The sequence below is a fragment of the Myxine glutinosa genome, chromosome 5 (assembly GCF_964187855.1).
Source record: "Myxine glutinosa chromosome 5, kmMyxGlut1.1, whole genome shotgun sequence".
NCBI lineage: Eukaryota > Metazoa > Chordata > Myxini > Myxiniformes > Myxinidae > Myxine > Myxine glutinosa.
The window spans coordinates 19151770-19167142 of NC_136265.1; the positions used below are offsets into that span (position 1 = coordinate 19151770).

The window sequence follows — 15373 nt, forward strand, 5'->3', positions numbered from 1 at the left end:
TTTCACCACCACCGAATATTCATCTTTACCATCACTAGTTTCACCACTACTGAATATTCATCTTTACCATCACTAGTTTCACCACGACTGAATATTCATCTTTACCATCACTAATTTCACCACGACTGAATATTCACCTTTACCATCACTAGTTTCACCACTACTGAATATTCATCTTTACCATCACTAGTTTCACCACGACTGAATATTCATCTTTACCATCACTAATTTCACCACGACTGAATATTCATCTTTACCATCACTAGTTTTACCACTACTGAATATTCATCTTTACCATCACTAGTTTCACCACCACCGAATATTCATCTTTACCATCACTAGTTTCACCACTACTGAATATTCATCTTTACCATCACTAATTTCACCACGACTAAATATTCATCTTTACCATCACTAGTTTCACCACTACTGAATATTCATCTTTCCCATCACTTTTTAAATTTCCACTACTGAATAGTTTCACCACGACTGAATATTCATCTTCACCATCACTAGTTTCACCACTACTGAATATTCATCTTTACCATCACTAATTTCACCACGACTAAATATTCATCTTTCCCATCACTTTTTAAATTTCCACTACTGAATAGTTTCATCACGACTGAATATTCATCTTTACCATCACTAGTTTCACCACTACTGAATATTCATCTTTCCCATCACTTTTTAAATTTCCACTACTGAATAGTTTCACCACCACTGAATATTCATCTTTACCATCACTAGTTTCACCACCACTGAATATTCATCTTTACCATCACGAGTTTCACCACCACTGAATATTCATCTTTACCATCACTAGTTTCACCACTACTGAATATTCATTTTTACCATCACTAGTTCCACCACCACTGAATATTCATCTTTACCATGACGAGTTTCACCACCACTGAATATTCATCTTTACCATCACGAGTTTCACCACCACTGAATATTCATCTTTACCATCACGAGTTTCACCACCACTGAATATTCATCTTTACCATCACTAGTTTCACCACCACTGAATATTCATCTTTACCATCACGAGTTTCACCACCACTGAATATTCATCTTTACCATCACGAGTTTCACCACTACTGAATATTCATTTTTACCATCACTAGTTCCACCACCACTGAATATTCATCTTTACCATCACGAGTTTCACCACCACTGAATATTCATCTTTACCATCACGAGTTTCACCACGACTGAATATTCATCTTTACCATCACTAGTTTCACTACTACTGAATATTCATCTTTACCATCATGAGTTTCACCACCACTGAATATTCATCTTTACCATCACGAGTTTCACCACCACTGAATATTCATCTTTACCATCACTGATGTTACGGATCCCGGATTTAGGTGAATTACTATTCATGTCATTGCTTATTAATGTTTATTCTATTAAAGGTTGTTGTGGTTAAATGGTTAGAGAGGCTCCAGATAACAGGAGACCGGAAACGGGATAGTGAACCGGAAGAAAAAAGACACGAGGTCCGAGAGAAGCGGCTATCTTCTTCATCCTCGCCCAGCTCCGACGCGAGCGGTGTCGATATTGATTAGCGTTGGGAACGCTGAGTTTGAACAGCCTGTCTGGTGAGAGGAGTTACCTGCGTGGGGTGATTGCCTGTTACGTGTCAGGGTGCCGTGGCTTCCTGGAAAGAACCAAGCGTCCGGCACTGTTCGCCTCGACGCCTCCGAGGGCGTGTACGGGTCGCCCCTTGGGCCTCGCGCGCTTTGCGAGCCGCGCTTTGCTTTGCCCGCTTTGCTTGGCAAGGAGGTGTGCGCTGCAGCAGCTGTTCTCGGTACGCGACGTGCACGTTTTTAGCACGTCAGCCAGGGGTCCGTTCAACCGCCCGTGTGCGGAGAAGTCGACCTTCACCTTGGTCTGGAGGGGTCCAGAGACATTGTGAGGGACAGTGACTATTGAGGGGTCGTGAGTGGGGAAAGGGGGGAAATATATGAGATGGCCATCTTAGTAATATTGTGATTGATTGTTGATGGTTGTTGATGGATGGAGAATATATTATTAATTAATCCGCATCCTTGGTGTGGGGTTGCTTATTGACCTGAATTGTTTGTGTCTTTCATATTGATTGCATTACGAAAGCGTATAAATCATATATCTTTCTGGCGGGGTCCTCCCACGGTCTGGGGGTCACCAAGACCAGGTAGTTACCGGGAGGACCACGTAACAGAATTGGGGGCTCGTCCAATTGAATTCCGGGATCTAAAATTGTATAAAATAATAAAATAATATTTTTATTAATTAAAATTTATTAATTAAGTATTAATTGGTAAATTTTTGGGAAATTGTGGTAAAGTCTTGGGTGAAGGTTAACAGGTGTTAACGATAGGCACCATGGCGTTTGTGGCACAGAACTTTGCGGTAACCCCGAGTGAGGCACAGTTCCGAGCGTTACTAAAGTCGGACCTCTTGAAATTGGCCAAACATTTTAACTTGGAGGTCCGAACTAATTTGAGGAAGGCAGAGTTGCAGACCGCGGTGATACAATCTATGGTGGAATTAGGAACATGGGACGAGTTAGCCTGGGAGCGGCTACCCGAAGAACCAGAAGACGTTGAGCTCCGGAAACTGGAGTTGCAATTACGGAGCCAGGAACGGATCAAAGAAGAAGAAAGGAAAGCAGAAAAGGAAAGAGCAGAAGAAGAAAGGAAAGCAGAAAAGGAAAGAGCAGAAGAAGAAAGGAAAGCAGAAAAGGAAAGAGCAGAAGAAGAAAGGAAAGCAGAAAAGGAAAGAGCAGAAGAAGAAAGGAAAGCAGAAGAGAGGAGAGAAGAGAAACAAGCAGAAGAAAGGAGAGTGGAACGAGAACTCCAGGAAAGGTTAGAAAGGATGAAAACAGAGGAAAGGAAAGCAGAAAAGGAAAGATCAGAAGAGGAAAGGAAAGCAGAAGAGAGGAGAGAAGAGAAACAAGCAGAGGAAAGGAGAGTGGAACGAGAACTCCAGGAAAGGTTAGAAGGGAGAAAAGCAGAGGAGAGGAGAGCTGCAAGGGAACTCGAAGCAGAGGAGAGAAAAGCCGAAAGGGAATTAAAGGAACGTGACATGGCGCTTCAGCAAGAAATTAAATTCAAGGAGCTGGAGTTAATGAGAGAACGGGGAGAGGTACCACCCTTGCTGACTGGGCCGACACCTAGCCAGAACACCTGGAATGTGGGCAGACATGTGAGGCTGGTTCCACCCTTCAGTGAAAAGGAAGTCACTCAATTTTTTCCACACTTTGAGAAAGTGGCTCGACAGTTAAACTGGCCGGAGGAGGCCTGGACCATACTAGTGCAAAGTGTGCTGGTGGGTAAAGCTCAAGAGATTTATTCGGCGCTACCAATGGACCAATGTGCAGATTATGAGGTATTGAAGAAGCACATCCTCAAAGCCTATGAGTTGGTTCCTGAAGCTTACCGGCAAAAATTCAGGAATGCCAGGAAGAGGGAGAGTGAGACCCATGTGGAGTTTGCCAGAGTGAAAGAAAACATGTTTGATCGGTGGTGTGAGTCAAAAGGAGTCGGGAACGACTTCGAAGCATTGCGTGACTTGATCCTGGTGGAGGAATTTCAACAGTGTGTCCACGAGGACATCAAAATGTACCTGCAGGAAAAGAAAGTACCGAAGTTGTGGGACGCAGCCACCATGGCAGATGATTATGCCTTAACACACCGGATAGGGGTCCACGAACCTAACTCCTCACCTAGATTTCCGCAGGGGAGTTGTGGAACAGCAGGTGCGGAGAACGACAATACATGGTGGCGGCCTCGAGATGATTATGGGGCCAACGCTGATACCCGAACTGTTCGAAATCAGAGGGCGACGGGCCCAAGACAAACTTATTTTCCGGGGGGCCCGAGGCAGACCACGAGTTTTTCCTCCGGACCTACTTGCGCTTTTTGCAAGAAACCTGGACACTTGATGTCCAGTTGTTACCTCATGAAAAGGGAAAACCCAGAGCGGAGTCCGACTATTACAACTCCGAATGCGATGGCAAGCGTAAGAAATCGCCCACAGAAGAGTTACCAACCATTTATTTATGAGGGGTTGGTCTCACTCGAGGGAGACTTGACTAACCCAAGACCTGTTAGGGTATTGAGGGACACAGGAGCCCATCATTCCTTAATGCTTGAAGGCATTTTGCCATTGTCAAAGAGTACCACAACTGGTGATAGGGTTCGGTTACAAGGGATCGGTGGCTGTGTTAGTGCCCCACTTCATGTTATCCATTTGGAATCCGATTTGGTGTCAGGACCGGTCACCGTCGGTTTACAAGCCAAGCTTCCTGTAGAGGGAGTATCTGTGATTATCGGGAATGATTTGGCCGGGGGGCAAATTTATGGTAACCCGAGGGTGGGTAAAGAGCACCGCAGGGGAAATAACACCACCCCAGCTCGGGATGGCGACAAAAGTGCCAAGTTATTTGTAGGGGGACTGAACTTCAACACAGAGGAAGAAGTTCTGACCTCTGTCTTCAACAGATATGGGCCGCTGGTGGAAGTGCGGGTGGTAAAAGACAGGGAAACGCAACGGTCAAGAGAGTTCGGCTTTGTCACGTTTGCAAGCACAAAAGACGCCAGGGAGGCAGAGAAGAATTGGAATGGTAAGGATTTGGAGGGTCGGACCATAACAGTAGGGAAGGCATTTCGTAGGCATCGAGAGGTCTACAGAAGAGGACCACTTGGCGGTAGTTTTGGTGTTGGCAGCAGCCGATATTACTATGGAGGCTCCCAGAGTTACGGCATCTCCCGAAAGAATGATTGGCAGAGGACTGGCCAAGAAGGAGACCGCCAGTCAGGTGACTGCTGGGACAAGGGGTCCCACCGTAACTGTTAGGAGTCCGGAGAAGTTGAAGCACTCTATATACGGTGGAGCCGCCGAGCCTGGGCTCCTACACGGGCTAACCGTGAACGCCACGTTCTTAAAAGGCGTCCCGGTAGGGAACGTTCCTGCACGGACTAACCGTGAACTCCACGTTCTTAAAGGCGTCCATGTAATGAACTTTCCTCCCCGGACTAACCGTGAACCCCACATTCCTTAAGGCATCCATGTAGTGAGTACTCAGCTGGGCCTCCATCCAAGAGCAACTAGAAGTTGTGGACGTTTGGTCTAGAGGGAATTACCTTGGAATCTCTGGGGGGTTTTGGTGAAAGTTTGTTGCTTTATTTTTGAGATGCGATAATTGTGCCCGGGGGGAACTGATGATTTGGGGTATCGGGTTTGTTTATCAAAGTTGGCCGGCACAGAAAGTTTTCGCGGGGTTCAAACTTTCGTTCTTGAAGGGGGGGAGTGTTACGGATCCCGGATTTAGGTGAATTACTATTCATGTCATTGCTTATTAATGTTTATTCTATTAAAGGTTGTTGTGGTTAAATGGTTAGAGAGGCTCCGGGTAACAGGAGACCGGAAACGGGATAGTGAACCGGAAGAAAAAAGACACGAGGTCCGAGAGAAGCGGCTATCTTCTTCATCCTCGCCCAGCTCCGACGCGAGCGGTGTCGATATTGATTAGCGTTGGGAACGCTGAGTTTGAACAGCCCGTCTGGCGAGAGGAGTTACCTGCGCGGGGTGATTGCCTGTTACGTGTCAGGTTGCCGTGGCTTCCTGGAAAGAACCAAGCGTCCGGCACTGTTCGCCTCGACGCCTCCGAGGGCATGTACGGGTCGCCCCTTGGGCCTCGCGCGCTTTGCGAGCCGCGCTTTGCTTTGCCCGCTTTGCTTGGCAAGGAGGTGTGCGCTGCAGCAGCTGTTCTCGGTACGCGACGTGCACGTTTGGAGCACGTCAGCCAGGGGTCCGTTCAACCGCCCGTGTGCGGAGAAGTCGACCTTCACCTTGGTCTGGAGGGGCCCAGAGACATTGTGAGGGACAGTGACTATTGAGGGGTCGTGAGTGGGGAAAGGGGGGAAATATATGAGATGGCCATCTTAGTAATATTGTGATTGATTGTTGATGGTTGTTGATGGATGGAGAATATATTATTAATTAATCCGGATCCTTGGTGTGGGGTTGCTTATTGACCTGAATTGTTTGTATCTTTCATATTGATTGCATTACGAAAGCGTATAGATCATATATCTTTCTGGCGGGGTCCTCCCACGGTCCGGGGGTCACCAAGACCAGGTAGTTACCGTAAGGACCACGTAACACTAATTTCACCACGACTGAATATTCATCTTTACCATCACTAGTTTCACCACAACTGAATATTCATCTTTACCATCACTAATTTCACCACGACTGAATATTCATCTTTACCATCACTAGTTTCACCACTACTGAATATTCATCTTTACCATCACTAGTTTCACCACTACTGAATATTCATCTTTACCATCACTAATGTCACCACGACTGAATATTCATCTTTACCATCACTAGTTTTACCACTACTGAATATTCATCTTTACCATCACTAGTTTCACCACCACCGAATATTCATCTTTACCATCACTAGTTTCACCACTACTGAATATTCATCTTTACCATCACTAATTTCACCACGACTAAATATTCATCTTTACCATCACTAGTTTCACCACTACTGAATATTCATCTTTCCCATCACTTTTTAAATTTCCACTACTGAATAGTTTCACCACAACTGAATATTCATCTTTACCATCACTAGTTTCACCACTACTGAATATTCATCTTTACCATCACTAATTTCACCACGACTAAATATTCATCTTTACCATCACTAGTTTCACCACTACTGAATATTCATCTTTCCCATCACTTTTTACAATTTCCACTACTGAATAGTTTCATCACGACTGAATATTCATCTTTACCATCACTAGTTTCACCACTACTGAATATTCATCTTTCCCATCACTTTTTAAATTTCCACTACTGAATAGTTCCACCACCACTGAATATTCATCTTTACCATGACGAGTTTCACCACCACTGAATATTCATCTTTACCATCACGAGTTTCACCACCACTGAATATTCATCTTTACCATCACGAGTTTCACCACCACTGAATATTCATCTTTACCATCACTAGTTTCACCACCACTGAATATTCATCTTTACCATCACGAGTTTCACCACCACTGAATATTCATCTTTACCATCACGAGTTTCACCACTACTGAATATTCATTTTTACCCTCACTAGTTCCACCACCACTGAATATTCATCTTTACCATCACGAGTTTCACCACCACTGAATATTCATCTTTACCATCACGAGTTTCACCACGACTGAATATTCATCTTTACCATCACTAGTTTCACTACTACTGAATATTCATCTTTACCATCATGAGTTTCACCACCACTGAATATTCATCTTTACCATCACGAGTTTCACCACCACTGAATATTCATCTTTACCATCACTGATGTTACGGATCCCGGATTTAGGTGAATTACTATTCATGTCATTGCTTATTAATGTTTATTCTATTAAAGGTTGTTGTGGTTAAATGGTTAGAGAGGCTCCAGATAACAGGAGACCGGAAACGGGATAGTGAACCGGAAGAAAAAAGACACGAGGTCCGAGAGAAGTGGCTATCTTCTTCATCCTCGCCCAGCTCCGACGCGAGCGGTGTCGATATTGATTAGCGTTGGGAACGCTGAGTTTGAACAGCCTGTCTGGTGAGAGGAGTTACATGCGCGGGGTGATTGCCTGTTACGTGTCAGGTTGCCGTGGCTTCCTGGAAAGAACCAAGCGTCCGGCACTGTTCGCCTCGACGCCTCCGAGGGCGTGTACGGGTCGCCCCTTGGGCCTCGCGCGCTTTGCGAGCCGCGCTTTGCTTTGCCCGCTTTGCTTGGCAAGGAGGTGTGCGCTGCAGCAGCTGTTCTCGGTACGCGACGTGCACGTTTGGAGCACGTCAGCCAGGGGTCCGTTCAACCGCCCGTGTGCGGAGAAGTCGACCTTCACCTTGGTCTGGAGGGGCCCAGAGACATTGTGAGGGACAGTGACTATTGAGGGGTCGTGAGTGGGGAAAGGGGGGAAATATATGAGATGGCCATCTTAGTAATATTGTGATTGATTGTTGATGGTTGTTGATGGATGGAGAATATATTATTAATTAATCCGGATCCTTGGTGTGGGGTTGCTTATTGACCTGAATTGTTTGTATCTTTCATATTGATTGCATTACGAAAGCGTATAGATCATATATCTTTCTGGCGGGGTCCTCCCACGGTCCGGGGGTCACCAAGACCAGGTAGTTACCGGGAGGACCACGTAACACTAGTTTCACCACTACTGAATATTCATCTTTACCATCACTAGTTTCACCACAACTGAATATTCATCTTTACCATCACTAATTTCACCACGACTGAATATTCATCTTTACCATCACTAGTTTCACCACTACTGAATATTCATCTTTACCATCACTAGTTTCACCACTACTGAATATTCATCTTTACCATCACTAATGTCACCACGACTGAATATTCATCTTTACCATCACTAGTTTTACCACTACTGAATATTCATCTTTACCATCACTAGTTTCACCACCACCGAATATTCATCTTTACCATCACTAGTTTCACCACTACTGAATATTCATCTTTACCATCACTAATTTCACCACGACTAAATATTCATCTTTACCATCACTAGTTTCACCACTACTGAATATTCATCTTTCCCATCACTTTTTAAATTTCCACTACTGAATAGTTTCACCACAACTGAATATTCATCTTTACCATCACTAGTTTCACCACTACTGAATATTCATCTTTACCATCACTAATTTCACCACGACTAAATATTCATCTTTACCATCACTAGTTTCACCACTACTGAATATTCATCTTTCCCATCACTTTTTAAATTTCCACTACTGAATAGTTTCATCACGACTGAATATTCATCTTTACCATCACTAGTTTCACCACTACTGAATATTCATCTTTCCCATCACTTTTTAAATTTCCACTACTGAATAGTTTCACCACCACTGAATATTCATCTTTACCATCACTAGTTTCACCACCACTGAATATTCATCTTTACCATCACGAGTTTCACCACCACTGAATATTCATCTTTACCATCACTAGTTTCACCACTACTGAATATTCATTTTTACCATCACTAGTTCCACCACCACTGAATATTCATCTTTACCATGACGAGTTTCACCACCACTGAATATTCATCTTTACCATCACGAGTTTCACCACCACTGAATATTCATCTTTACCATCACGAGTTTCACCACCACTGAATATTCATCTTTACCATCACTAGTTTCACCACCACTGAATATTCATCTTTACCATCACGAGTTTCACCACCACTGAATATTCATCTTTACCATCACGAGTTTCACCACTACTGAATATTCATTTTTACCATCACTAGTTCCACCACCACTGAATATTCATCTTTACCATCACGAGTTTCACCACCACTGAATATTCATCTTTACCATCACGAGTTTCACCACGACTGAATATTCATCTTTACCATCACTAGTTTCACTACTACTGAATATTCATCTTTACCATCATGAGTTTCACCACCACTGAATATTCATCTTTACCATCACGAGTTTCACCACCACTGAATATTCATCTTTACCATCACTGATGTTACGGATCCCGGATTTAGGTGAATTACTATTCATGTCATTGCTTATTAATGTTTATTCTATTAAAGGTTGTTGTGGTTAAATGGTTAGAGAGGCTCCAGATAACAGGAGACCGGAAACGGGATAGTGAACCGGAAGAAAAAAGACACGAGGTCCGAGAGAAGCGGCTATCTTCTTCATCCTCGCCCAGCTCCGACGCGAGCGGTGTCGATATTGATTAGCGTTGGGAACGCTGAGTTTGAACAGCCTGTCTGGTGAGAGGAGTTACCTGCGTGGGGTGATTGCCTGTTACGTGTCAGGTTGCCGTGGCTTCCTGGAAAGAACCAAGCGTCCGGCACTGTTCGCCTCGACGCCTCCGAGGGCGTGTACGGGTCGCCCCTTGGGCCTCGCGCGCTTTGCGAGCCGCGCTTTGCTTTGCCCGCTTTGCTTGGCAAGGAGGTGTGCGCTGCAGCAGCTGTTCTCGGTACGCGACGTGCACGTTTTTAGCACGTCAGCCAGGGGTCCGTTCAACCGCCCGTGTGCGGAGAAGTCGACCTTCACCTTGGTCTGGAGGGGCCCAGAGACATTGTGAGGGACAGTGACTATTGAGGGGTCGTGAGTGGGGAAAGGGGGGAAATATATGAGATGGCCATCTTAGTAATATTGTGATTGATTGTTGATGGTTGTTGATGGATGGAGAATATATTATTAATTAATCCGGATCCTTGGTGTGGGGTTGCTTATTGACCTGAATTGTTTGTGTCTTTCATATTGATTGCATTACGAAAGCGTATAGATCATATATATTTCTGGCGGGGTCCTCCCACGGTCTGGGGGTCACCAAGACCAGGTAGTTACCGGGAGGACCACGTAACAGAATTGGGGGCTCGTCCAATTGAATTCCGGGATCTAAAATTGTATAAAATAATAAAATAATATTTTTATTAATTAAAATTTATTAATTAAGTATTAATTGGTAAATTTTTGGGAAATTGTGGTAAAGTCTTGGGTGAAGGTTAACAGGTGTTAACGATAGGCACCATGGCGTTTGTGGCACAGAACTTTGCGGTAACCCCGAGTGAGGCACAGTTCCGAGCGTTACTAAAGTCGGACCTCTTGAAATTGGCCAAACATTTTAACTTGGAGGTCCGAACTAATTTGAGGAAGGCAGAGTTGCAGACCGCAGTGATACAATCTATGGTGGAATTAGGAACATGGGACGAGTTAGCCTGGGAGTGGCTACCCGAAGAACCAGAAGACGTTGAGCTCCGGAAACTGGAGTTGCAATTACGGAGCCAGGAACGGATCAAAGAAGAAGAAAGGAAAGCAGAAAAGGAAAGAGCAGAAGAAGAAAGGAAAGCAGAAAAGGAAAGAGCAGAAGAAGAAAGGAAAGCAGAAAGGAAAGAGCAGAAGAAGAAAGGAAAGCAGAAAAGGAAAGAGCAGAAGAAGAAAGGAAAGCAGAAAAGGAAAGAGCAGAAGAAGAAAGGAAAGCAGAAAAGGAAAGAGCAGAAGAAGAAAGGAAAGCAGAAGAGAGGAGAGAAGAGAAACAAGCAGAAGAAAGGAGAGTGGAACGAGAACTCCAGGAAAGGTTAGAAAGGATGAAAACAGAGGAAAGGAAAGCAGAAAAGGAAAGAGCAGAAGAAGAAAGGAAAGCAGAAAAGGAAAGATCAGAAGAGGAAAGGAAAGCAGAAGAGAGGAGAGAAGAGAAACAAGCAGAGGAAAGGAGAGTGGAACGAGAACTCCAGGAAAGGTTAGAAGGGAGAAAAGCAGAGGAGAGGAGAGCTGCAAGGGAACTCGAAGCAGAGGAGAGAAAAGCCGAAAGGGAATTAAAGGAACGTGACATGGCGCTTCAGCAAGAAATTAAATTCAAGGAGCTGGAGTCAATGAGAGAACGGGGAGAGGTACCACCCTTGCTGACTGGGCCGACACCTAGCCAGAACACCTGGAATGTGGGCAGACATGTGAGGCTGGTTCCACCCTTCAGTGAAAAGGAAGTCACTCAATTTTTTCCACACTTTGAGAAAGTGGCTCGACAGTTAAACTGGCCAGAGGAGGCCTGGACCATACTAGTGCAAAGTGTGCTGGTGGGTAAAGCTCAAGAGATTTATTCGGCGCTACCAATGGACCAATGTGCAGATTATGAGGTATTGAAGAAGCACATCCTCAAAGCCTATGAGTTGGTTCCTGAAGCTTACCGGCAAAAATTCAGGAATGCCAGGAAGAGGGAGAGTGAGACCCATGTGGAGTTTGCCAGAGTGAAAGAAAACATGTTTGATCGGTGGTGTGAGTCAAAAGGAGTCGGGAACGACTTCGAAGCATTGCGTGACTTGATCCTGGTGGAGGAATTTCAACAGTGTGTCCACGAGGACATCAAAGTGTACCTGCAGGAAAAGAAAGTACCGAAGTTGTGGGACGCAGCCGCCATGGCAGATGATTATGCCTTAACACACCGGATAGGGGTCCACGAACCTAACTCCTCGCCTAGATTTCCGCAGCGGAGTTGTGGAACAGCAGGTGCGGAGAACGACAATACATGGTGGCGGCCTCGAGATAATTATGGGGCCAACGCTGATACCCGAACTGTTCGAAATCAGAGGGCGACGGGCCCAAGACAAACTTATTTTCCGGGGGGCCCGAGGCAGACCACGAGTTTTTCCTCCGGACCTACTTGCGCTTTTTGCAAGAAACCTGGACACTTGATGTCCAGTTGTTACCTCATGAAAAGGGAAAACCCAGAGCGGAGTCCGACTATTACAACTCCGAATGCGATGGCAAGCGTAAGAAATCGCCCACAGAAGAGTTACCAACCATTTATTTATGAGGAGTTGGTCTCACTCAAGGGAGACTTGACTAACCCAAGACCTGTTAGGGTATTGAGGGACACAGGAGCCCATCAATCCTTAATGCTTGAAGGCATTTTGCCATTGTCAAAGAGTACCGCAACTGGTGATAGGGTTCGGTTACAAGGGATCGGTGGCTGTGTTAGTGCCCCTCTTCATGTTATCCATTTGGAATCCGATTTGGTGTCAGGACCGGTCACCGTCGGTTTACAAGCCAAGCTTCCTGTAGAGGGAGTATCTGTGATTATCGGGAATGATTTGGCCGGGGGGCAAATTTATGGTAACCCGAGGGTGGGTAAAGAGCACCGCAGGGGAAATAACACCACCCCAGCTCGGGATGGCGACAAAAGTGCCAAGTTATTTGTAGGGGGACTGAACTTCAACACAGAGGAAGAAGTTCTGACCTCTGTCTTCAACAGATATGGGCCGCTGGTGGAAGTGCGGGTGGTAAAAGACAGGGAAACGCAACGGTCAAGAGAGTTCGGCTTTGTCACGTTTGCAAGCACAAAAGACGCCAGGGAGGCAGAGAAGAATTGGAATGGTAAGGATTTGGAGGGTCGGACCATAACAGTAGGGAAGGCATTTCGTAGGCATCGAGAGGTCTACAGAAGAGGACCACTTGGCGGTAGTTTTGGTGTTGGCAGCAGCCGATATTACTATGGAGGCTCCCAGAGTTACGGCATCTCCCGAAAGAATGATTGGCAGAGGACTGGCCAAGAAGGAGACCGCCAGTCAGGTGACTGCTGGGACAAGGGGTCCCACCGTAACTGTTAGGAGTCCGGAGAAGTTGAAGCACTCTATATACGGTGGAGCCGCTGAGCCTGGGCTCCTACATGGGCTAACCGTGAACGCCACGTTCTTAAAAGGCTTCCCGGTAGGGAACGTTCCTGCACGGACTAACCGTGAACTCCACGTTCTTAAAGGCGTCCATGTAATGAACTTTCCTCCCCGGACTAACCGTGAACCCCACATTCCTTAAGGCGTCCATGTAGTGAGTACTCAGCTGGGCCTCCATCCAAGAGCAACTAGAAGTTGTGGACGTTTGGTCTAGAGGGAATTACCTTGGAATCTCTGGGGGGTTTTGGTGAAAGTTTGTTGCTTTATTTTTGAGATGCGATAATTGTGCCCGGGGGGAACTGATGATTTGGGGTATCGGGTTTGTTTATCAAAGTTGGCCGGCACAGAAAGTTTTCGCGGGGTTCAAACTTTCGTTCTTGAAGGGGGGGAGTGTTACGGATCCCGGATTTAGGTGAATTACTATTCATGTCATTGCTTATTAATGTTTATTCTATTAAAGGTTGTTGTGGTTAAATGGTTAGAGAGGCTCCGGATAACAGGAGCCCGGAAACGGGATAGTGAACCGGAAGAAAAAAGACACGAGGTCCGAGAGAAGCGGCTATCTTCTTCATCCTCGCCCAGCTCCGACGCGAGCGGTGTCGATATTGATTAGCATTGGGAACGCTGAGTATGAACAGCCCGTCTGGCGAGAGGAGTTACCTGCGCGGGGTGATTGCCTGTTACGTGTCAGGTTGCCGTGGCTTCCTGGAAAGAACCAAGCGTCCGGCACTGTTCGCCTCGACGCCTCCGAGGGCGTGTACGGGTCGCCCCTTGGGCCTCGCGCGCTTTGCGAGCCGCGCTTTGCTTTGCCCGCTTTGCTTGGCAAGGAGGTGTGCGCTGCAGCAGCTGTTCTCGGTACGCGACGTGCACGTTTGGAGCACGTCAGCCAGGGGTCCGTTCAACCGCCCGTGTGCGGAGAAGTCGACTTTCACCTTGGTCTGGAGGGGCCCAGAGACATTGTGAGGGACAGTGACTATTGAGGGGTCGTGAGTGGGGAAAGGGGGGAAATATATGAGATGGCCATCTTAGTAATATTGTGATTGATTGTTGATGGTTGTTGATGGATGGAGAATATATTATTAATTAATCCGGATCCTTGGTGTGGGGTTGCTTATTGACCTGAATTGTTTGTATCTTTCATATTGATTGCATTACGAAAGCGTATAGATCATATATCTTTCTGGCGGGGTCCTCCCACGGTCCGGGGGTCACCAAGACCAGGTAGTTACCGGGAGGACCACGTAACACTAGTTTCACCACAACTGAGTATTCATCTTTATCATCACTAGTTTCACCACTACTGAATATTCATTTTTACCATCACTAGTTCCACTACTACTGAATATTCATCTTTACCATCACTAGTTTTACCACTACTGAATATTCATCTTTACCATCACTAGTTTTACCACTACTGAATATTCATCTTTATCATCACTAGTTTCACCACCACTGAATATTCATCTTTACCATCACGAGTTTCACCACTACTGAATATTCATTTTTACCATCACTAGTTTCACCACCACTGAATATTCATCTTTACCATCACTCGTTTCACCACTACTGAATATTCATTTTTACCACTGCTTGTTTAATCAATACTGAAATTCACCATTTTGCGACGTGTTTACCCGCCGAGGCATTCAACCTGGATTCCGAGGAGTCTTGGCGGAATGTCATTGGAACATCCATAATTACTCGCGTTGTCCCGATCGATCGGGCATGCTCAGAGAGGAGTTAAATAATATTTTTTACTCTGTCTGGCTGTCTGGCAGTCAAACAAAAATTAAGATTCACCCGAAACAGGAAGCTAACTGTTTTTAAGGATGCCATAAAGGACACAAACAACAGGCAAAAATAACTAATGTAACGTGTTAAATAAGATGGTGTACCAGACACTGCATCAACAGCGCTAAATAAGATGGTGTACCAGACACTACATCAACAGCGCTAAATAAGATGGTGTACTAGATACTACATCAACAGCGCTAAATAAGATGGTGTACCAGACACTACATCAACAGCGCTAAATAAGATGGTGTACCAGACACTACATCAACAGCGCTAAATAAGATGGTGTACCAGACACTACATCAACAGCGCCAAATAAGATGGTGTAC

At 45.5% G+C, this 15373-nt stretch overlaps 1 protein-coding gene across 1 annotated transcript in view; it reads left to right on the plus strand.

The window, feature by feature from the left end:
• LOC144892212 (uncharacterized) overlaps positions 1-12045 on the plus strand; it is a 623022-nt gene extending 610977 nt beyond the window's left edge. The window contains exon 2 of the mRNA XM_078777664.1: positions 10970-12045. Within this exon, the coding sequence (XP_078633790.1) occupies positions 10970-11413 (444 nt within the window). The 3' untranslated portion in view covers positions 11414-12045. The remainder of the gene's footprint in view (positions 1-10969) is intronic.
• The last annotated feature ends 3328 nt before the right edge of the window (positions 12046-15373 follow it).